The sequence below is a fragment of the Anolis sagrei genome, chromosome X (genome assembly GCF_037176765.1).
Source record: "Anolis sagrei isolate rAnoSag1 chromosome X, rAnoSag1.mat, whole genome shotgun sequence".
NCBI lineage: Eukaryota > Metazoa > Chordata > Lepidosauria > Squamata > Dactyloidae > Anolis > Anolis sagrei.
In genome coordinates, this window is record NC_090034.1 from 63,868,925 (window position 1) to 63,890,341 (window position 21,417).

General features: G+C 42.9%; 1 protein-coding gene across 2 annotated transcripts; it reads right to left on the minus strand.

The window, feature by feature from the left end:
- Window positions 1-2,829: 2,829 nt before the first annotated feature.
- On the minus strand, window positions 2,830-21,342 carry ZCCHC17 (zinc finger CCHC-type containing 17). 2 transcript variants are annotated; one of them, XM_060784692.2, is made up of 9 exons: window positions 21,238-21,333; window positions 19,498-19,545; window positions 18,305-18,424; window positions 16,010-16,067; window positions 14,673-14,773; window positions 12,952-13,043; window positions 11,488-11,588; window positions 8,812-8,948; window positions 2,830-3,631 (listed from the first exon to the last, which is right to left on the minus strand). In XM_060784692.2, the coding sequence occupies exons 3-9, from the start codon at window positions 18,344-18,346 to the stop codon at window positions 3,470-3,472; spliced, it is 693 nt and encodes a 230-aa protein (XP_060640675.2). In that variant the 5' UTR covers window positions 18,347-18,424; window positions 19,498-19,545; window positions 21,238-21,333; the 3' UTR covers window positions 2,830-3,469. The 2 variants fall into 2 exon arrangements, with proteins under 2 accessions (XP_060640675.2, XP_060640674.2); XM_060784691.2 differs by lacking the exon at window positions 19,498-19,545 and having other exon boundaries at window positions 21,238-21,342.
- Window positions 21,343-21,417: the final 75 nt, after the last annotated feature.

Here is a 21,417-nt window from a genome sequence, read left to right on the forward strand (position 1 = left end):
GGGCTTCATGGGTTTTGTCAGCCTCTTTGTGACATCACAGGTATTGATGGTATTTTGCCCCAGGAGAATAGCAACCTCTATCACAGTGGTTCTCAACCTGTGGGTTCCCAGGTGTTTTGGCGTACAACTCCCAGTAAACCCCAGCCAGTTTACCTGCTGTTAGAATTTCTGGGAGTTGAAGGCCAAAACATCTGGGGACCCACAAGTTGAGAACCACTGCTCTATCAGGTCCACAAACCACTGCTTGTGTTCCACTCAGCAAGGAGTCTCCTACCAGCACATGTCTTCTATGACAACTGTCAGAGGTTATTCCATGTGCTGAATCTTCCAAGGTCACCTGTTCCCTGAGGACTGAGACATTTCTCTTAATGCTGTTCATTGGCCATCACTGATAAGGGGGAGAGTTTCAAATTGATTCTGTAGCTCCAAAATTACAGAATAATCCCAAACCCTTCTACTTTGAATTGTTTTAATTGCTTGCACCATTTATTACTGTTGTTGGCATTGAATGAATACCTATTGCGACGCCACTCTGAGTCCCCTTCCAGAGGTGAGAAGGATGGGATACAAATATGCGAAATAAATAGATACTTCTGTGTATCAAACTTATCCAAATGTCTACTTCACATCTTTAGGAAATTGTGTTCTCTTCCGATATGTTCCTAATCTAGGGTAGTTAACCATATCCTCTGCCAAAACATAGATAAACCGCAGCTAATGGAGATGACTACAATGCCATTCATGTTCAGTGATCTGAAACTAAATTCTGGGCCTCCACTCAAAACTCCCATAAAAGAATGCCTGATGGCTTTGCCTGTTTGTGGAGCTTTTGTTGATCTCTTCTTACTGGCATGACTGGCCCTTAGAGACCGAGTATCAAAGACAGAGGCAGCTCTTATACAGAACTAGTGGGTGTCAACTGTGCCCCCAAGTAATAACCCTCACCCCTTTAGACCACATGCACATGGCCAGAAAGAAACAAAATCTTGCACACAGATCTTCCAAAAAACATTCAAGGTTGACCTTCTGATTCTTCAGATACTATGTGGGAAATAGACATCCCTTAGTGCTACCTTCTGGGCATTTTTTCCTGCAACAACAACAACAACAAATGGAACCACTGTAAAGTAGTGTTCTGTCGTGAGGTATCCTCAGAAGAAACTATGGCTGATGGCATCAAAAGAAAAAGAGGTCAATTAAAATCTAATGAGGCCTCAGTTAAGGTCAAAAGCAGACCTGATGCCACACTGGAATGGATCTATGTTTCATTCAGGAACACCTGGAGCTGGCAGGTCACCATACACTCCAATGACTTGTCCTAAACTAGAATATTGGAGACTGACCAACAATTATCCAGTGCCATGTGATTCAGGGAGACCATTCTTGACAGGCTCTTACAAATGGTTTCTTTACTGAAAGGAGGCACTGATCACTCCTTTTACCCACCCTTTCTGATAAGCCAAGATGGGTAAGCATCTAGTGGATATTATGGCTTTCACCTTTCCAAGGATCCTGTTCACATTCTCGGGCAGCACAAGGTACCAAACAGCCATTAACAACAAACAAGAGCTAAGGTTACATCTGCTGGACCTGGACTAACTACAGCCTTCAAGTCAGAAAGGATCGAGTGATTTTCAAAGGGTTTACCATTTCTTTACAGCTAGCTCTTGCGGGTCAAGGTGTAAGAGAACCCTAACTACTCAATCCAGGCTGGCTAGGTTACAGACAGATAGCAGAGAAACAGGACCATCTACATTGCCAGAGATGGCCTCCAAATGTTTGTTCAAACTTACCCGTTTTCTGCCAATACTGCTCTAGCTGCTATTGCAGTTAGGTTCATCCCTGCCAACTTCCAAGAGAACAAGGGATCTCATGTAGCTGTGCACTCCAGGAATGGGAACACTCAGAATTAATTTCCCCTCGCAATTATTTATTTCTTTATTTACAGCACTTCTATTCGGCTGAAGGGGACTCAGGGGAGATCATAGAACAAATACGCAGCAAACATTCAATGCCGTTAGACATAGCATTTTTACATTACTTTGTGTTTTGATTATGCCATGAGGAGAGGCAGGTAAGAAATAAAATTTATTATAAAATTATTACTATTACTACTACTACTACTATTACTGTCTCAGTGGCACCACTCCATTAGTAGAATACCACTCTAGAGTGGCTTGACTGATGGCTATATCATTACAACGTACTGCCCTAGAACTGTATTTGTTTTGGTGAGATCTGTGATGGTCAACTATTGTGATTCTGTATTTAAATGTTGACTTCTTACCTGAAGCAGCCTGAAGGGTTACATTATTGGCATCAGTGAGCAGAATGGAATTCCCTGGGAACAAATCACTGGGTGGAGCCTGCCTTTCCATTACAAACACTGAATGACAATTTTCCATGGGCCAAATTCTGTTGATGACATACAAACATCATTCTGTCTTCTGCCCATTGGAAACAGAGGTATTCAGTTTCTTTTGATCCCCCATAAACAACTCTCACTCCATGGCAATTTGGTGGTGGGAAGGCAAAGATCTACCCAGAGGACCATGAGGGTGATGGTTCCTCCGCTCTAAGGCAACAAAAAATGCCAGTTAGAAGTAATCTGGGGGAGAGACCTCCTTGGCCACTGTTAAACACAACTGCAGTCAATGTGTCCAATTTTAATAACCCAGATCATTAGGAAAATGTCAAAACCAGTGATTCAACCCTGGAGCAAGATTTACGCCCTACAGTATGCATTCAGAACCCATCTCAAGTTATCTCAGCACAGTTATAGCATCTATTTTCATGGCAGAGTGAAAATGGTAGGAAGCCACATACCACTTTAATATTTTTCCATCAAAAGTTTTGCATTTATTATTGCATACCGGACCTACTGTACAGGTTACAGTTCAGGAATAAAAGCAAATTTATAAACAGCTGTAATGGAAAGCAAGGATTGGCAACTGAAGAGGTCACTTTTCTGATCCTCTGACACCCAACGAAATGCACATGAGCCCTTGCCTTCAACAGAGCCCAAATAATAACATACTGCTCACTGGCAGTATCTCTGCCAAAATGGTAAATGGAAAAGATGCCATGTATTCCCATTATCATCATGGTTGGAATACAGCTGTTTGGCTGAAATATGCCTGAAGATCTTTGGGGCTTGAAGAAGGTATTTGGAAATGTTTTTACAGGTTTGGTGAAGTTGCTTTTTGCTGCAGATGTGTTTGAGAACAATGGGGGGGAGGGGATCATGCTGAAAGAGTTGTAGATTCAGGGGTCACAACAGTGAGGCCCAGGACCCATCCTTGACCTGAGGAATACTTGTACCCAAGAGGAAAAGGACAGCATGGTCAGAAAGACTGCAAATGCAGTTCTCTCTGCTTCAGCGATTCTTCTTTCCAGCTGATGATGGGAGCCCAATGGGGACAAGAAATACATGCTATGTTAGGAGGACCTGTTGTCCGTTCGGTGCTTCTCAATCCTTGTGCTTCTTCTTATGGTGCTTCTTTTTCTTCTTCTTAAGGGCTTTTACAGCCACTTTCCTTTTCTTCCTGGCTGACTGGCTGCCACCCTCTAAATCATCACTGTCAGAAACTTCCAGTTCAGAAGGGACTTTGCTCTTGTGTTTCTTTTTTCCCTGTTAAAGAAAGTATCAGGAAATGTTTCTCTAACACTCATTTATTACATTTATTTATTTATTTATTTATTTGGGGTTCTTTTACCCCGCCCTTTTCACCCCGAAGGGGACTCAGGGCAGCTTACAAAGGCAAGGCACAATTTAATGCCTACATCATAAAACAATCATACACAAAATTACATCAATTCACAGTTAGCCACAGTTCATGCATTATAACCATAAAATCAATAAAATCAATAAAACCAATACAAACCCAATTTCACCTCTTACATGGTCAGCGTTCGCTAACTCATAGATCTAATTTTTCGTTCCATTTCATCAGTCCTGTTAGTCTTGCTCGCCTGATTGTCTAATTTAATTGCCAGAGTGCCCAAAGGCCTGGTCCCATAACCACGTCTTCACCCTCCTCCTAAAGGCGAGGAGGGATGATGATGCCCTGATTTCCCTGGGGAGTGAGTTCCACAGGTGAGGGGCCACCACTGAGAAAGCCCTGCTCCTCGTCCCCACCAGCCTCACTTGTGACAGTGGTGGGGTCGTGAGCAGAGCCTCCCCAGATGATCTCAGACTCCGGGGTGGGAGATAGAGGGAGATACGTTCGGACAGATACTCTGGACCGGAACCGTACAGGGTTTTGTAGGTCAAAACCAGCACCTTGAATTGTGCTCGGAACTGAACCGGCAGCCAGTGGAGCTGGCACAGCAGGGGGGTGGTATGCTCCCTGTATGTCGCTCCGGTGAGCAATCTGGCTGCCGTTCGCCTTCAGTCTTCCGAACAGTCTTCAAGGGCAACCCCACGTAGAGTGCGTTGCAGTAGTCTATTCGGGATGTAACAAGAGCGTGGACCACCGTGGCCAGATCAGATTTCCTGAGGTACGGGCGCAACTGGTGCACAAGTTTTAATTGCGCAAAAGCTCTCCCGGCCACCGCTGAGACCTGGGGTTCCAGGCTCAGCGATGAGTCCAGGATCACTCCCAAGCTGTATTGTATTTTACAGCATCAGCTTTTATCTACACCCTCAGCAACAAAATGATGGAAAGTGCCATATATTTCCAAGCCCTTTTTTGAGGCTCAAAAAGCCCCCTCGACTTATATTTGAGTCAAGGTTATTTATTATTTTCATAGAATCTTAGTATCTTAGAGTTGGAAGAGATCTTGTGGGCCATCCAGTCCCAACCCTTTCTGCCATGAAGCAGAAATTTCACATTCATTTTAGTTGTTGTTGTTGTTATATTTACATTGTTTTACTCTATTATCATATTCATTGTTTTATTCTATTATTATTATTATATTTCTATTATTTTACTCTATTATTATTATTATTAAATTTATTATTTTACCCTATTATTATTGGAAGGATAAATAAGCACATTTACATTGAAACATTAGAATAATGGTTTAATCAGAGTTGGACAGCCTTATCTTAAATTACTGTTTTATGTAAATACTAGCTGTACCTGGCCACGCACTGCTATGACCCATTGTGGAGAAATGGGAAAGAAAGAAAAGAGGAAGAGCTGGTTTCTAAGCTATCAATACACAACTGAAGTGGCAAAGTGTCAACCTTATGTAGGCCCCATTTCAGTCTCCTCGAGGCCAAAGGGTTATATGGATGTGTGGAAGGGCTCTGGGTTACCTGAGTCCACACTGCCATATAACCCAGTTCAAAGATATTATATAGGTATTATTATTATTGTTACTATTATTATAGACATATAGATATTATTAAAGTCATGTAGGTATTATTATTATAGATGTTATTTATTTATTTTGTATCTAAATTATTGCATAAATTAGTATAAAAGTGATAAAAAATAGAACCACAGGGCTAAATACCTTTCAAGCAAAAAGGGGAACAGATGTATGGATATAATTACAGACCTATAGATATTATTATAGGCATACAGATATTATTTTAGATATTATATAGTTGTTATTATTACAGATGTATACATATTATTATACGTATATAGATATTATTATTATAGACATAGATATTATAGACATATGGATATTATTATTATAGATGTATAGATATTATTAGCAGACAGATATTATTATTATAGGCATATAGAGATTTTTATAGACCTATAAATATTATTATAGGCATATAGACATTATTATTATAGACATATAGATATTATTATAGACATGTAGATATTATTGTTACAGAGATATAGATATCATATACTTATTATTATCATTATCATTATCATTATCATTATTATTATTATTATTATTATTATTATTATTATTATTGACTTAAAGATATTATTATGCTAGATATATAGATATTATTATTGTAGATATTATAGCCCAGGGTTGCTATAAGGAAGAAATGGATGGCCATCTTTCAGGAGTGTTTTGATTGTGCCACCAAAGATGGAATTGGGCCAAACTTGGCGTACAGAGGCCCCAGAAAGAAAATACTGAAAGTCTTTGGGGAAAATTCACCTTGATTTGGGAGAGTTGTAGTTCACCTACATCCAGACAGCACTGTGAACTCAAACACCGATGGATCTGGACCAAACGGCACACATCCCCGATATCCTGACATTTGATTACTGGAGGGATAAGGGGAGAACTGACTTCCTTTTCTGGGAATTGTAGTTAACCCACAAGCAGAGACACGGTGACCTCCACCGATGATGGACCTGGATCAAACTTGGCACAAAGAACTCCCATGACTAATTCAACCTACTGGAGGGGGTTGAGGGGACTTTAATGCCCAGGTTAAAGAGCTGGGCATGTTTAGCATGAAGAAGAGAGGGCTGAGAGGAGACATTTTTATAAATATGAGAGGAAGTCATAGGGAGGAGGGAGCAAGCTTGTTTTCTGCTGCCCTAGAGACTAGGACGCGGAACAATGGCTTCAAAGTACAATAAAGGAGATTCCATCTGAACATTAGGAAGAACTTCCTGACTGTGAGAGCTGTTCAGCAGTGGAACTCTCTGCCCCAGAGTGTGGTGGAGGTTCCTTCTTTGGAAGCTTTTAAACAGAGGCTGGATGGCCATCTGTCAGGTGTGCTTTGAATACAATTTTCCTGCTTCTTGGCAGGGGGTTGGACTGGATGGCCCATGAGGTCTCTTCCAACTCCATGATTCTATGACTGACTCACCATAGTGGGAGTTGCAGTTTACCCTGCAGCCAGAGAGCACATTGAACCCCACCGATGATGCATCTCTAGAGCAAACTTGCCCAACGTAACAAACTTTAAGGACTGATGGAGTTTCTCGGGGTGAACCTGGCATGATGTGAGTTGTAGTTTGCCCACCACAGTATGCATTTTGTACAATTAAATAGCTGAAATTTTCAAATAACTCGGGCAACACCAGGTACCCAAGCTAGAAAACTATAAAAATACAACTGTAACCTAGTATATAAATTAGTATATACAGTATATAAAGCAAAGAGAGGCAAATCTACAGATTAAACCAAGATTAGCCTTGATTTGTACTGATTCCTGAGTCATGAGCTTGAAATGCAGGCTGAGTGCTGCCTGGAAATGAAACTGGAAAAATAATGAACAAGTTTCTGGGTTCACCAAAAGACCCAAGCAAGTGTGTCCAAAAATGGTAAATGATCTCTCCTGCTTTGACCTAGAGAGGAATTCTGGAGGTCCAGAAAGCTATAGATATCTGCAACTATCTTATAGCATAGATCAGTTATAAAAATGCACGCAGGTAGAATAATTAGAACCCAGCTCATTCATATTATTAAGCTTATTTCCCATCAGAACGGTTAACTATCCAAATGTCTAGCACTGTCAACTCTCAGGTCTCGTGCATCTTTTCAATAAGTACTAGCTGTCCCCTGCCACGCGTTGCTGTGGCCCAGTCTGTTGATCTGGAAAATAAAGTAATGAGAAAGTGTTGGTTTCTAATATATGTAATTTCTTTATGCTTGTGGGTAAACAGTATTTCTTGCTGTTTCTTTGTCAGTGTTGATGTGGAGAGTGTCTTGTTTGCCCACCCTGGAACATGGAACATACCATTGTCCTTCTTTAAGGGTCCCTTTCAAATCTATGATACTATATCTGTGTGTGTGTGAATCATATCTATCTATCTATCTATCTATCTATCTATCTATCTATCTATCTCTATGACTGGATGGCTCTTTGTCAGGAGGACTTTGACTACGTTTTCTTGCCCTGATGAAGGGAGTTGGATTGGATGGCCTTAAGTGTTTTCTGTTGGTCAACAGAATTCACAGTAAAACCCATACAATTCAATATGGCCCAAACACACTGTAGCAAACAACTGTAAGCATATAATAAACTAGCCATCCCCTGCCACGCGTTGCTATGGTCCAGTCTGGTGATCTGGAAAATAAAGTAATGAGAAAGTGTTGGTTTCTGATGTATGTAATGTCTTTCTGCTTGTGGATAAACAGTATTTCTTGCTGTTTCTTTGTCAGTGTTGATGTGGAGATTGTATGGTTTGCCTACACTGGAACATGCAATATAGAATTCTCCTTCTTTAGGGGTCCCTTTCAAATCTATGATACTATATCTCGGTGTGTGTGAATCATATCTATCTATATCTATGGCTGGATGGCTCTTTGTCAGGAGGACTTTGACTACGTTTTCTTGCCCTGATGAAGGGAGTTGGATTGGATGGCCTTAAGTGTTTTCTGTTGGTCATGGGGGTTCTGTGTGGGAAGTTTGTCCCGATTCTGTTGTTCATGGGGTTCAGAAAGCTTTTTGATTGTAGGTGAACTGTGAATCCCAGTGACTACAACTCCCAAATGTCAAGGTCTATTTTCCATAAACTCCATCTATGTTCATATTTGGGCGTATCGAGTGCTTGTGCCAAGTTTGCTCCAGATCCATTTAAGTCCACAGTGTTCTCTGGATGTAGGTGAACTACAACTCCCAAACTAAAGGTCAATGCCCACCAAACCCTTCCAGTATTTTCTGTTGGTCATGGAAGTTCTGTGTGCCAAGTTTGGTTCAATTCCATCATTGATGGAGTTCAAAATGATCTTTGATTGTAGGTGAACTATAAATCCCAGCAACTACAACTCCCAAATGACAAAATCATTTTTTTTTGAGTGATGGTCACTCCTTGAGTTGTGAGACATTTTGTTGCCAAATTTGGTGTGATTTCGTTCATTGGTTCTTTTGTTTTTAAGGTACTCATTACGCACAGAACATTTTTATATATATAGATAGGTTTATTTTACCTTCTTCTTCTTCTTCTTTACGGAATTCTCAGATATATGAGCCTCATTTTTGTTTTCTGGAAGGGCTTCTTCTTCCTCTGGTATAAGAGTGTATTTGGTTCCTCCGGGCTGCATGAAGCAATCTTTTGCGAAATGACCTTAAATGTGAGATGCATATTTTAAAGTAAGACAATATTTCACACATCCCCAGGATAAATATTTCAATTCTTTAATATTCGTTGTGCTGAAAGTTGCAGTTCACCAATGTATTCTAAAGAGCCCAGCCACACAGGCTTTAAAATATCCCAACAGGATCTTCATTCTTTCTACCTGCAAGAATCAACCTGATATCATGAGCTCCGGCAGTCAAAAAAAAACTTCCAGATACTCATTTGCCCCCAGCACTGCAGCATAGGCTTCTGTATAGCACTATCCATCAAGACTAGACTGCAGGTATCAGTTTTCAGTACAGGCAGCCCCTGAGATATAAACATCAAACTTACAAATGACTCATAGTTAAGAACAGGTGTGAGACAACAGGAAATGAGAGAAATTTCCCCTTGGAAGGGAAATCCTCTCCTGGAAGAGTTGTTATCAAGCGGGGAAAGGGCCTCCAATCTTTGTTTCCAAAACAAGCCAACTTATTCAAAATCCAATGAACACAGGACAGAACGTGAGGTGAGATCTTCTGATCAGGAGCACAGACTGCAAAACAAATGCCACAGGGATGTTAACCCTTCCTTGGGCTATTCAAAGCTAGCACACTTGCTCTCTCTCTCTCTCTCTCTCTCTAAAATGTCCCTATTCCATCTTACAAACAGATTCAACTTAAGAATAAACCTACAAAACCTATCTTGTTTGAAACTTGGGGACTGCCTGTAGTTCTAGTACCATAGTGAATGCCTGAGGCTCAGCATCTTCCTTAGCATCACAGTGGATGTGAGGATAGAACATTTTAATAGCCAGATCAGAAGCTACCAATACTACTACTACTACTACTACTACTACTACTAATAATAATAATAATAATAATAATACTTTATTTATATATCGCTCTATCTCCCCAAGGGGACTTAGAGGAGTTCCCAAGTAATATCACAAAACATACAGAGTAAAAACAACATAACCATAAGATTAACAAACAAAATATAAACATAAAAATTGTCGCCATAACACACATATATTAAAAGTAATCCTGCCTGTTCAAGGCAATTAAAATTTTTAAAGGCCGGGCCAAGATTTGTGCAAGCCCAAAAATTCTAGGGGCCCGGGAATTAAGCGCAATGCTATGGCAGGCAACAATAATATTAGGTCCGGGTCTGTGGCTGTTCATTCCGGGGCTGATTAGAGGAAAGAATCTGGTTAACTGGTAGGAAGAATAAGGCCATATTAGACAATGTGTGGGGCTGAGTTAGAACTGGTCATTTTCAAAGGCTTGTTGAAACCACCAGGTCTTCAAGCTCTTATGAAAGGAGGGGAGGGATGGGGCCTGTCTTATTTCCTTTGGAAGGGCGTTCTAGAGACGGGGGGCCACCACTGAGAAGGCCCTCTCTCTCGTCCCCACCAACCACGCTTGAGACGGTAATGGGACCGAGAGGAGGGCCTCCCAGAAGATCTTAGAGCTAGAAGGAGATGCGATCACGGAGATAGGCGGGGCCTGAGATAGGCTTATGTTCTGCTTTTTACATACTCAATATTCCAACTGAGCCTAGAGTTGCATCTCAGCATGCTATGTTAGGTCTGAAATCTTCAGTGATTCAGCTTAAGTCTGATATTTTGCATGTTTCTGAACAACATATCACAAGATAAGGTAAAGGTAAAGGTAGTCCCCTGAGATTAAGTCCAGTCATGTCTGACTCTGGGGTGTCGTGCTCATCTCCATTTCTAAGCCGAAGAGCCAACGTTGTCCGTAGACACCTCCAAGGTCATGTGGCCGGCATGACTGCATGGAGCGCCGTTACCTTCCTGCCGGAGCGGTTCCTATTGATCTACTCACATTTGCATGTTTTCGAACTGCTAGGTTGGCAGAAGCTAGGGCTGACAGCGGAAGCTCAAGCCGCTCCCCGGAATCGAACCTGCGACCTTTCGATCAACAAGCTCAGCAGCTCAGTGCTTTAACCCACTGCGCCACCGGGGGCTCCTATCACAAGATACTCAATGAAATTAATTATCGCATTAAATGTAAACAGTAAAGTGCCAGTTTCATTTACAAAACAGGCTTCATTACACTTATCCCTGTCGTTACTATTCACTCATTTATGTTTCGTAAATACTTCATACACATAGTCTGTAAGTAACATTATAACATAGTGTTCACTGAACCATCAGAAAGCAAAGGTGTCACTATCTCCACCACTCATGTGGACAATTTTAGAACGGACTACAATTTTGGAGTATTTGAAATATCTGATTTCTGGAGAAGGGATAGTTAACCTGCATTTCAAACCCAATGTCACATATTTTGTTATATCGCTCATCCTTTAAAGCTGTTTATTCTCCAAACAATATTGTGATATTGGTTAGACGCAGAGTTATCCAGTCTACTTGCAACACTTAGTCAATGCACTTCAAACACAAGGCAAACAATCCAATGACTTTTTTATGGATACAAGCCAGAAGTTCCGACATTACTTTCAAAAACCACACAGCATAACTATGGTGAAGCATGTGTTCGAGAGTAAGTTGACCTGAACATACCTGGGCAACCACACTTCTTGCAAACTGTGTTTAGGACAGCTTCTAGAGTAATTTTCTGGCTCGTATAGTCCTTGAATGACTGCTTCCTTCGGGCATCTTGACTGTGTACAAATAACAAGAGTATTCATTCTCACAGGAGAACCGTGGGGAGGACACTCTGGTTCCATTGACAGAAGGGTCATTCAAAGATTCAGATACTAAAAGTGGCCTCCTAAGGCTTCTATCGACATAATTTCTATGTTGCATTGTATATTGCAATGTTTCTTATAGTTCCATCTAATTCTTCCTGAGCTGAAGAAAGAGGACTATGAACATTGTTTTGGGTTGTCTTAGCTCTGCTACATGCTTTTCATAGCCATTATTTATTTACTGTATTTATATACTGCCCCTCTCAGCCCTCAGGCAACTCGAGGCGGTTTACAAGGCAAAATTCAATGCCACAAGCAAGTACAATTTAAAAACATTAACATACATAAAATCATAATAACAGCAATTAAACATACTTCATTAGGAAATCTGTACTAAAACATTGTCTAGTCCCATAATGTTTGTTTTATTATCTTATATCTGCTACTCTGTACTTGCAAAAGCTTGCTCGAAAGCCATGTCTTAAGTTTTTTCAAAATGTTAAAAGGGAAGAAGCTGTTCTGATATCCCTGAGGAGGATGTTCCATAGCCGAGAGGCCACCACCGAGAAGGCCCTGTCTCTTGTCCCCGCCAGACATGCTTGTGACGAAGGCGGGGCCGAGAGCAGGGCCTCCCCAGACGATCGTAGAGTCGTCGATGGTTCATAAGGGGAGATGCGTTCAGACAGGTAAGTTGGGCCAGAACCGTTTAGGGGTTTATAGTCCAAAGCCAGCTCTCTGAATTGTGCCTGGTAGCAAACCGGCAGCCAGTGGAGCTGGCACAGCAGTGGGGTTGTATGCTCCGAGAGCCGCTTCTGTTAGCAACCTGGCTGCCATCCATTGGACCAGTTGAAGCTTCCAGACAGTCTTCGAAGGCAACCCCACGTAGAGCGCATTGCATTAGTCTATAAGGGATGTAACTAGAGCGTGGACTACCGTGGCCAAGTCAGACTTCCCAAGGTATGGGCGCAGCTGGCGCACAAGTTTTAACTGTGCAAATGCTCCCCTGGTCACAGCAGAAACCTGGGGTTCCAGGCTAAGTGATCACACCCAAGCTGCAAATCTGCGTCTTCAGGGGGAGTGTAACCCCATCCAACACAGGCTGTAACTCTATGCCCTGTAACTATAATAAATAAAATAAATAATAAATAATTTAAACCATATTTCTCAAATCATTCGACATAAACATAAAAGTATCAAAATCTTCAGATCCTGACAACCCACAATGATAGCAGCAACATACAGCAGGAAGAATTTAGAAAAAGAGGGCAGAGGGAGAACAAATGGTATGTAGAAGTTCATCCATTCTGTTTTCTTGAATTGGACATATTTCACTTACTCAAGGGCAACATTGTTGGGGTCGAGGTCCTTCCCAGTTCCTTGATTAACAACCTTCATGGAAAGAGAAAATTTCAGCTTGTTGTCTGTCTTCTGAAAAAGAAGAAAATATACTTTTGGATTTCTGCAGTTTTCAAACCCAACAGCAGGACCATGATGCTCAGGTCAAGATGTTGTAGAGAGAAAGGGAAATAACATCCTGGATAGCAATAATTCTTTCATTTCTTTTTTCACTATTACAATAAATTAAAATACAACATCATTTGTCTATGATACTCTGGAGGATATCCATTTAGTATCGTTACAGACTCTTAGCCAGTGTTTGCCCATGGAATACATGGGATTTTGGCCTGCATAAATAAGAGTCTAGTGACTAGATCCAGGGAAGTCATGTTCCCCCTCTAGTCCGCCTTGGTCAGACCACACCTGGAATCACAGTGGGCACCGCAGTTGAAGGGAGATGTTGACTCTAAGCTGAAATACTGTGTCCAAAGGAGGGCGACTCTAAGGATCAAGGGTCTGGAGAACAAGCCCTATGAGAAGACAGTGGCTGAAATAGCTGGGCATGTTTACCCTGCAGAAGAGAAAGCTGAGAGGAGACATGGTGAGGGCCAGGGATCAGGATGTGAGGGGAAGTCATAGGGAGGAGGGAACAAGCTTGTTTCTTTGCTACCCTGGAGACATGAGAGAGAGCTGTTCAGCAGTGGAACTCTCTCTCTGCCTCGGAGTGTGGTGGAGCTCCCAGTGGTGCAGTGGGTTAAACCCCTGTACCGGCAGGACTGAAGACGGATAGGTCGCAGGTTCAAATCCGGGGAGAGGTGGATGAGCTCCATCTATCAACTCCAGCTCCTCATGCGGGGACATGAGAGAAGCCTCCCACAAGGATGATAAAAACATCAAATCATCCGGGCATCCCCTGGGCAACGTCCTTGCAGACGGCCAATTCTCTCATACCAGAAGCAACTTGCAGTTTCTCAAGTTGCTCCTGACACGACAAAAAAAAAAAGCAGTGGAACTCTCTCTCTACCTCGGAGTGTGGTGGAGGCTCCTTCTTTGGAGGTTTCTAAGCAGAGGCTGGGTGGCCATCTGTAGGGGGGGGGGTCGAAGGCTATTTTCCTGCTTCTTGGCAGAAGGGGGTTGGATTGGATGGCCCACGAGGTCTCTTCCAACACTAGGATTCTATTATTCTACGTGTTGGTAGGAAAAGGCCAAAACAGATTTGTGAATTTCTGATGTTCTCCTTCAAATCTGACTAAGCCACCTATTTTAGTTTCTAATGTCTTACTGAGGACTTTTAGACCTTACGCTGTAGAATTTCACCATATAAACCATAGAGAGATCTAGACTATTTTCTTTGCAACTGACATACTCCAATTACAACCAAGGGTATTATTTGCACCATTAGAAAATATATGGAAACAGCAATGGAAGAACGAAGAAAAAGCCTACACACATCAAAACAGAATTAAACACTGAAACAATTAAAAATGAACGGGGAAAACATGTGACATGTATGCGGTCACTGTAACCTTACAGGCAACTTGAAGGCACATATACATACAAAAAAATAACTATAACAAACTTTAAAGTTTCAATCTGATGCTCTTCAGTCCAGAAAATCCACAGATAATTTAACTTTACTTTGAAATCATTCTTGTACTTTGGTTTAATTGTGAAACCCTTCCTAGCTAACAGACACTCAAAAATGGAGCAGCAGTTTACCTCTTTTCCAATCAGTTTCACCCACACTTTTTCACCAACATCCACCAGCTCTGAGGGAATATCCACTCGGCAATGTGACATATGACTTTTGTGTACAAGGCCTAAAAAGAGATACAACAGAAAAGATTGTTCCTCTTGGAAAGATTTAAAGTACAAATGGTACACACACTAAAGTGAAATACTACTATGAGTTTGTGCTCTAAAAAGAAACAACAGTTGGCCCTTCACATTTGTGGGGGTGAGGGGCACAGAAACCCTGTGAAAGTGGAAGAAGTACCAATATCTCTAGGAGTACAGCCAGGCTTCATTGTGGAGCCAGCAGGCAGGTCTCCACATATTCACAAGGCAGCCCGAGCCTCAAGAAAAAGAAGAGGGAGAAGCAATCACAACCAACCTCTCTCCTCCCAAAGCCTGGGGCCACACCTTGCACATCCACCCAGCAGCCCCATATCTTGAGGGAAAGGGGTGGGTGAAAGACCACAAGTCCCATTGCATTTCCAAATCCTGGGCCGCTGTGTAAAAGTCCCTGCAGATGACCCATTCCTTGAGAGGAAGAAGGCCTCCTGAAGTTGGCTGCTTTGAGGACCATGGATGATGGTGGGTGGTGTCACTGCTGTTTCCTCCTCCCAAAGTCCCAATCAGATGTGCCAGCCTTCAGGAGAGCAATGCTGTGGTCCTGGCATTCCAAAACAGTGGGGACAGCAAAGCAGCATCAATGGGAATCGCCAACCTCCTTCTGAAGCCTATGCATCAGCAGAGGAGATTGATAAGGGAGATCGCTGTTGCTCTGCCTCTCTCCAAAGACCTGGGGAAGGCAGAATGACAGCAATGGCCTGACAACCACCTCCAGAAGCCTGCCATTGCATGAACTTTTGGAAACAAATGCCAAGTGAGAGTGCTGTTGCTGCGCCTCCCCTGAAGACCCAGGGAGCACAGAGGTCAGTGATGGCCCATCATCCACATACAGAAGCCCATTAAGTTGCCAGTCCAGAGATGACTGGCAAAGGGGATCACTACCCACCCAAAGCCCGAGGCCTCTAGGCACACGTTCGCCCAGCAGCCCAAGTGGTTGGTAGCAGCTGTTGGGATTTCTGGTGTTTTTCCGTCCCAGAGTCCAAGGTCTGCCCTGTGACAGTGCATACAGCAATCTTGGATCTCAGGAAGGGGGTCAACAAACCCAGGAATAATCAAAACTGTGAATGTCAAACCCACAAATGCGGGGGGGGGGGGGGGGGGCTGTAATCACTTTTGATTTCATTTAGTTTTTCTATTTATTTACCATGCTGACAAAAATGCACTATGAACCACAATATAATTAATCTAACTCAGTCTCAAACCTTGTTTACTTGTTCCTGGAATTTTGATGAATGCTCCATAATCTGTTACAGAAGCAACCTGCAAAAACAACAATATAATTTAGTGATAAAAGAAAGTGACACTTGCAGCATTATTTCCATATAATAATAAAGAAAACTCACAACCAGCTCCAATGTGATCTGCTTAGACTAGCAAAATTCCAGGGTCTTTGCCATCATAGGCTACTGCTTTTTAAATGTGAATACATCACGGACTGAACACAAAACCATCTATGTACAGGGTGAGGCAGCATAACTTCCTTTTTTCAAAACTTAATAAAACACATTGTATGAATTAGAATTTTTTTATATAATGTAGGTGCATACCTATAGTTTTGTTTTACGTAGTTTTGAAGATCAAATTAGGTAGGTGATGTCCCCCATCCTCCATACACTGAGTAAACCGATTTCTGGCATTTGTCATGACTCTTGCCAGCATAGCAGGCGTTATGTTGGCAATTTCTTCCTGGATGTTGGTCTTCAAATCTTGTAGGGTCCTTGGACGGTTCACATAAACACGGGATTTCAAAAAAACCCATAGAAAAAAATCACAAGGGGCCAAATCTAGAGAGCGGGCCGGCCACTCCAAATCCGCTCGAAAAGTAGGCCTCAGTGGCAAAAGCACGCTCCTCGCTGTTCCAACGCATGATGGCAACTGAACTGTGTCAGGACAAAACTTTATACTCCTACCTCTCGAACAAGACCACTAGCACTTTGCTACGTCTTCAACCGACTGAATGGTGCACATTTTAAAAAAGGAAGTTATGCTGCCTCACCCTGTACAATTGTAGCCCTTCACCATCTCCAGAACCATTTGCTATTTCCTCAGACTGCAAATTTATTTATTTATTTATTTATTTATTTATTTATTTAAAACATTTATATTCCGCTCTTCTCACCCCGAAGGGGACTCAGGGTGGAGCACAGCATATACACGGCAAACATTCAATGCCAGGACACAAATTCACATACACATACATAAGTATTAAAAAACATTTATCAAGATATTAAAATACACCATTTAAGACCATCCTTGTCATCCGCGTCAAGTCTAATTGGCCTGGTCATCTTTCCTATTGCCACTTTATTGCCCTGTCCCGAAAGCTTGGTCCCGCAGCCAAGTTTTTACCATCCTTCTAAAGGATAGGAGGGAGGTGGCCGACCTGATCTCACCAGGAAGGGAGTTCCATAGCCGGGGAGCAATCACCGAGAAGGCCCTCTCTCTCGTCCCCACCAATCGTGCCTGTGACAATGGCGGGATGGAAAGCAGGGCCTCCTCGGAGGATCTTAATCTCCGCGATAGTTCATAGAGGGAGATGCGTTCGGACAGGTAATTTGGGCCGGGGCCGTTTACGGCTTTATAGACCAAAGCCAGTACTTTGAATTGTGCCCGGTAGCAAACTGGCAGCCAGTGGAGCTGGCATAACATGCGAGTTGTATGCTCCCACTATGCCGCCCCAGTTATTAACGTGGCTGCCTTTCGTTGGACTATTTGAAGCTTCTAAGCAGTCTTCAAATACAACCCCACGTAGAGTGCGTTGCAGTAGTCTATCCTGGATGTAATGAGAGCATGGACCACTGTGGCCAAATCTGACTTCCCAAGGTATGGGCACAGCTGGCGCATAAGTTTTAATTGTGTGAAAGCTCCCTGGCCACCGCTGCAACCTAGGATTCCAGGCTCAGTGATGAATCCAGGAGAATTCCCAAGCTGCGAACCTGTGCCTTCAAGGGGAGTGTAACCCCATCCAGCACAGGTTGCGACCCTATACCCTGTTTGGCCTTGCGACTGACCAGGAGGACCTCTGTCTATACATGATTGCTTGGGTGCACATACAAATGAATGCAGTGGACCCTACTTCTGAACAGATATGCATAGGATTGTATTGTCATGCTGCATTTTTGTACACACTTCCTGGCAATTTTAATCAGAAACAATCACAGTATAATGTGGGTGCTATGTTGCAAGACCCGCAGTGAATACCTGAACCTGTAGATAACAGTGACCCTATTGTTTTGACTTGACCTGGACCAAAAGCATTTTGCAGAATTGCACTGGAGGATTGGGAAAGGCCCAGAAACACATCCAGAAAAAGGTATCATGGATACTGAATCAGTGAGTAATTCGGTACATTCTGTACATCTAAGCATATATTACAGAACTTCACTGTTGTAATGCTAGAAATTACAGAACACAACAACAGTTCTTAAAGTTGTTACAATGTTTTCCATAATGTTTCTTCTTGTTTCACTCTAAAACGTCAAAGTTACAACACTTACCTCTCCCTGGAATATGTCATACAGTTCTGGAAATACTTCCATTGTCTTAACTAGTGCAGCTTACTGGGAGATCACATAAATCTTCTGGTTACCCTTTCTTCTGTATGCTTTATGTTATTCCTTAGAATGAGACAAAAACAGACATGAAATATACTGCAACTGGTATTATCTACACAATTTAGGCAACATCCTGAATTATTATTATTATTATTATTAAACTTTATTTGTACCCCACTAGCATCTCCCGAAGGACTCGATGCAAAGTGCAGTGTGCAGAGAATCTTAAAGTTCTGGTAAAGTGCTTCTGGGACTCTAATAACGTGCTTACTGGAGTTTCCTATTCTGGAAAGGCACATCGGAACAGCCAGGTCTTCAAATTCTTCCTAAAGACTGCCAGTGTGGGGGCCTGTCTAATGTCTTTAGGGAGGGTGTTCCAAAGTCAGGGGGCCACCACAGAAAAGGCCCTGTCCCTCGTCCCCACCAACCGCGCCTGCGATGCAGGTGGGATCGCGAGCAGGGCCTCTCCAGATGAACGAAGGGAGCGCGTGGGTTCGTAAACGGAGATGCGGTCACGCAGGTAGGCAGGTCCCAAGCCGTTTAGGGCTTTGTAGGTAAGCACCTGCACCTTGAATTGGACTCGGAAAATAAACGGCAGCCAATGGAGCTCCTTAAACAGGAGGGTTGACCTCTCTCTGTAAGGAGCCCCAGTTAACATCCTGGCCGCTGCCCGTTGGACTAGTTGGAATTTCCGAGCAGTTTTCTAGGGCAGCCCTACGTAGAGCACATTACAGTAGTCCAGTCTAGAGGTGACCAAGGCATGGACCACCCCGGGCAGATCAGCCTTTGCGAGGTATGGTCGCAGCTGGCGCACAAGTCTCAATTGCACAAAGACCCACCCGGACACCTCCAACGCCTGAGCCTCAAGTGTAAGTGATGAATCCAGGAGGACTCCCAAACTGCGGACCTGTGACTTCAAGGGGAGTGCAACCCCGTCCAGCACAAGAATGTTTTAGCAGTATTTTTCAAATTACTAACACTAAAGCCCACCTTCCGCATGCACATGGTTTAGGGCTGCAATATTCCAGTGAAAGCAAAAACTTGAATTTTTGAAGTCTTTCCCACTCCCCACAAAATCATGTGTGTTACAGACTCCTTTCCCACCAACATCCCTGGTCCATATTTCCTGTTCCTACCTTGGCACCATGATGCCCCAGTCAGATTTTCAAAACCCCTCCTCCTTCCTAGGACACAGAAACCAATTTAAGCAGCTGGCAGCTGATTCACTTCCTCACTCCGCTCCTCCCTGAGTCTCCTCTCTTGCCAACAGTGTGAACCTGTCACTCTCTTTCTAACTTTGGTACAATAATACTGCATCAACCAGATATTCAATCCCACTTCTCATAGTGCCAGGTTGAAAGAAGTAGGCAAAGAGATCAAGCTAGTTAAGCTACACCTACAAAGTCACCAATAATGAAACCTACAAAAAAAGAATGTGAATGTGGAGGGTCAACAGTATACTAGAAATGAACAACTGGAGAGGTGAGGAATTACCTTGGCATGGGAACTTCCAAGGATTGCATTTTCCCAGCATGTGTCCCAAATCTGGGTATTTAAAAAGTTAAATAGGCCTTGCTATGTTCCCTAGAGCAGAGTTTCTCAAACTGCTCCTCCAGATGTTTTGGACTTCAGCTCCCACAATTTATAACAGCTGGCTGCAATTTCTGGGAGTCTGAAACACCTGGAGGAGCACAGTTTGATAAACACTGCCCTAGAGATCAAGGGGGCAAATTGACTTGGTTCCTATGAGTTTTTTGGGCTATATGACCATCGAGCTCATCACACTAGAGAATGAATCCACTTTAAATCTGGTTGCTACCTCTTGAAGAATTCTGGGGTTTGTAGCTTAAAGAAGAGCCTTGAACAGCTTCACTAAATTACAAGCCTCATAATTCTGCAGGAGGCAGAAACCAGATTTAAAGTGGATTCACTAGTGTGATGAAGTAGATGTTCCAGTTGCATTCCTTCCTGACGTTTCGCCTGCATCTGTGGCTGGCGTCTTCATAGGTCTACAGATGCAGGTGAAACGTCAGGAAATAATGCTACTGGAACATGACCATACAGCCCTAAAAACTCAAGCAACCCAGTGATTCAGGCCACGAAAGCCTTCAACAACACAAATGGACTATGTTTTAGGTTTCCCTGTATTTCCCCAGTCAAGGGCTTTTTAAAATCAGGTTTGCCAAAATTTGGGAAATGGGATTGGGGGGGGGGGTACAGAAAATGGGATTCAGAATGCCCATTGATTGTAGGTGAACTATAAGTCCCAGCAACTACAACTCCCAAATGTCAAGATTCTATTTTCCCCAAACTCTACCAGTGTTCACACTTGGGCATATTGAGTATTCATGTAGAGTTTGGTCCAGACCCATCATTGTTTGAGTCCACAGTGATCTCTGGATGTAGATGAACTACAACTCCAAAACCAAAGGACACTGCCCACGAAACTCTTCTAGTATTTTCTGTTGGTCATGGGAGAACTGTGTGCCAAGTTTGGTTCAATTCCCTCGTTGGTGGGGTTCACAATGCTCTTTGATTGTAGGTGAGCTATAAATCCCAGCAACTACAACTCCCAAATGACAAAATCAATTTTTTTGAGTGAAGGACATACATTGGGTTGTTAGGTGTCTTGTGTCCAAATTTGGTGTCAATTCGTCCAGTGGTTTTTATTTATATAGATTAATTAATTAATACTGAGGCTGGGTGGCCATCTGTCGGGGGAGCTTTGGTGGTGATTTTCTTGCATGAAGGCATGAGGGGGTTGGACTGGATTCGCCATGGGTTCTCTTCCAACCCAACTTCTTCGTAAGGCAAAGATGACTTGACGACAGTCAAAAACAACGAGAAGGCCCCCTCCCTGCCAGGGGATTACTTACTTCAGAGCCGTTTGACGCCTGTGGACGCTGTCCTCCGCCACTCAGCACGTCCGCCTTTCCGGAAACCCCAACAGAGGCGCTTTCTTCCTCCCAACCAATCGGCATACGGCGTACATAAGGGGTGGGCTCAGCCCCGTCCAATCGGGGTGCTCTATATTCCGAGAAGCTGCCGATTGGGTA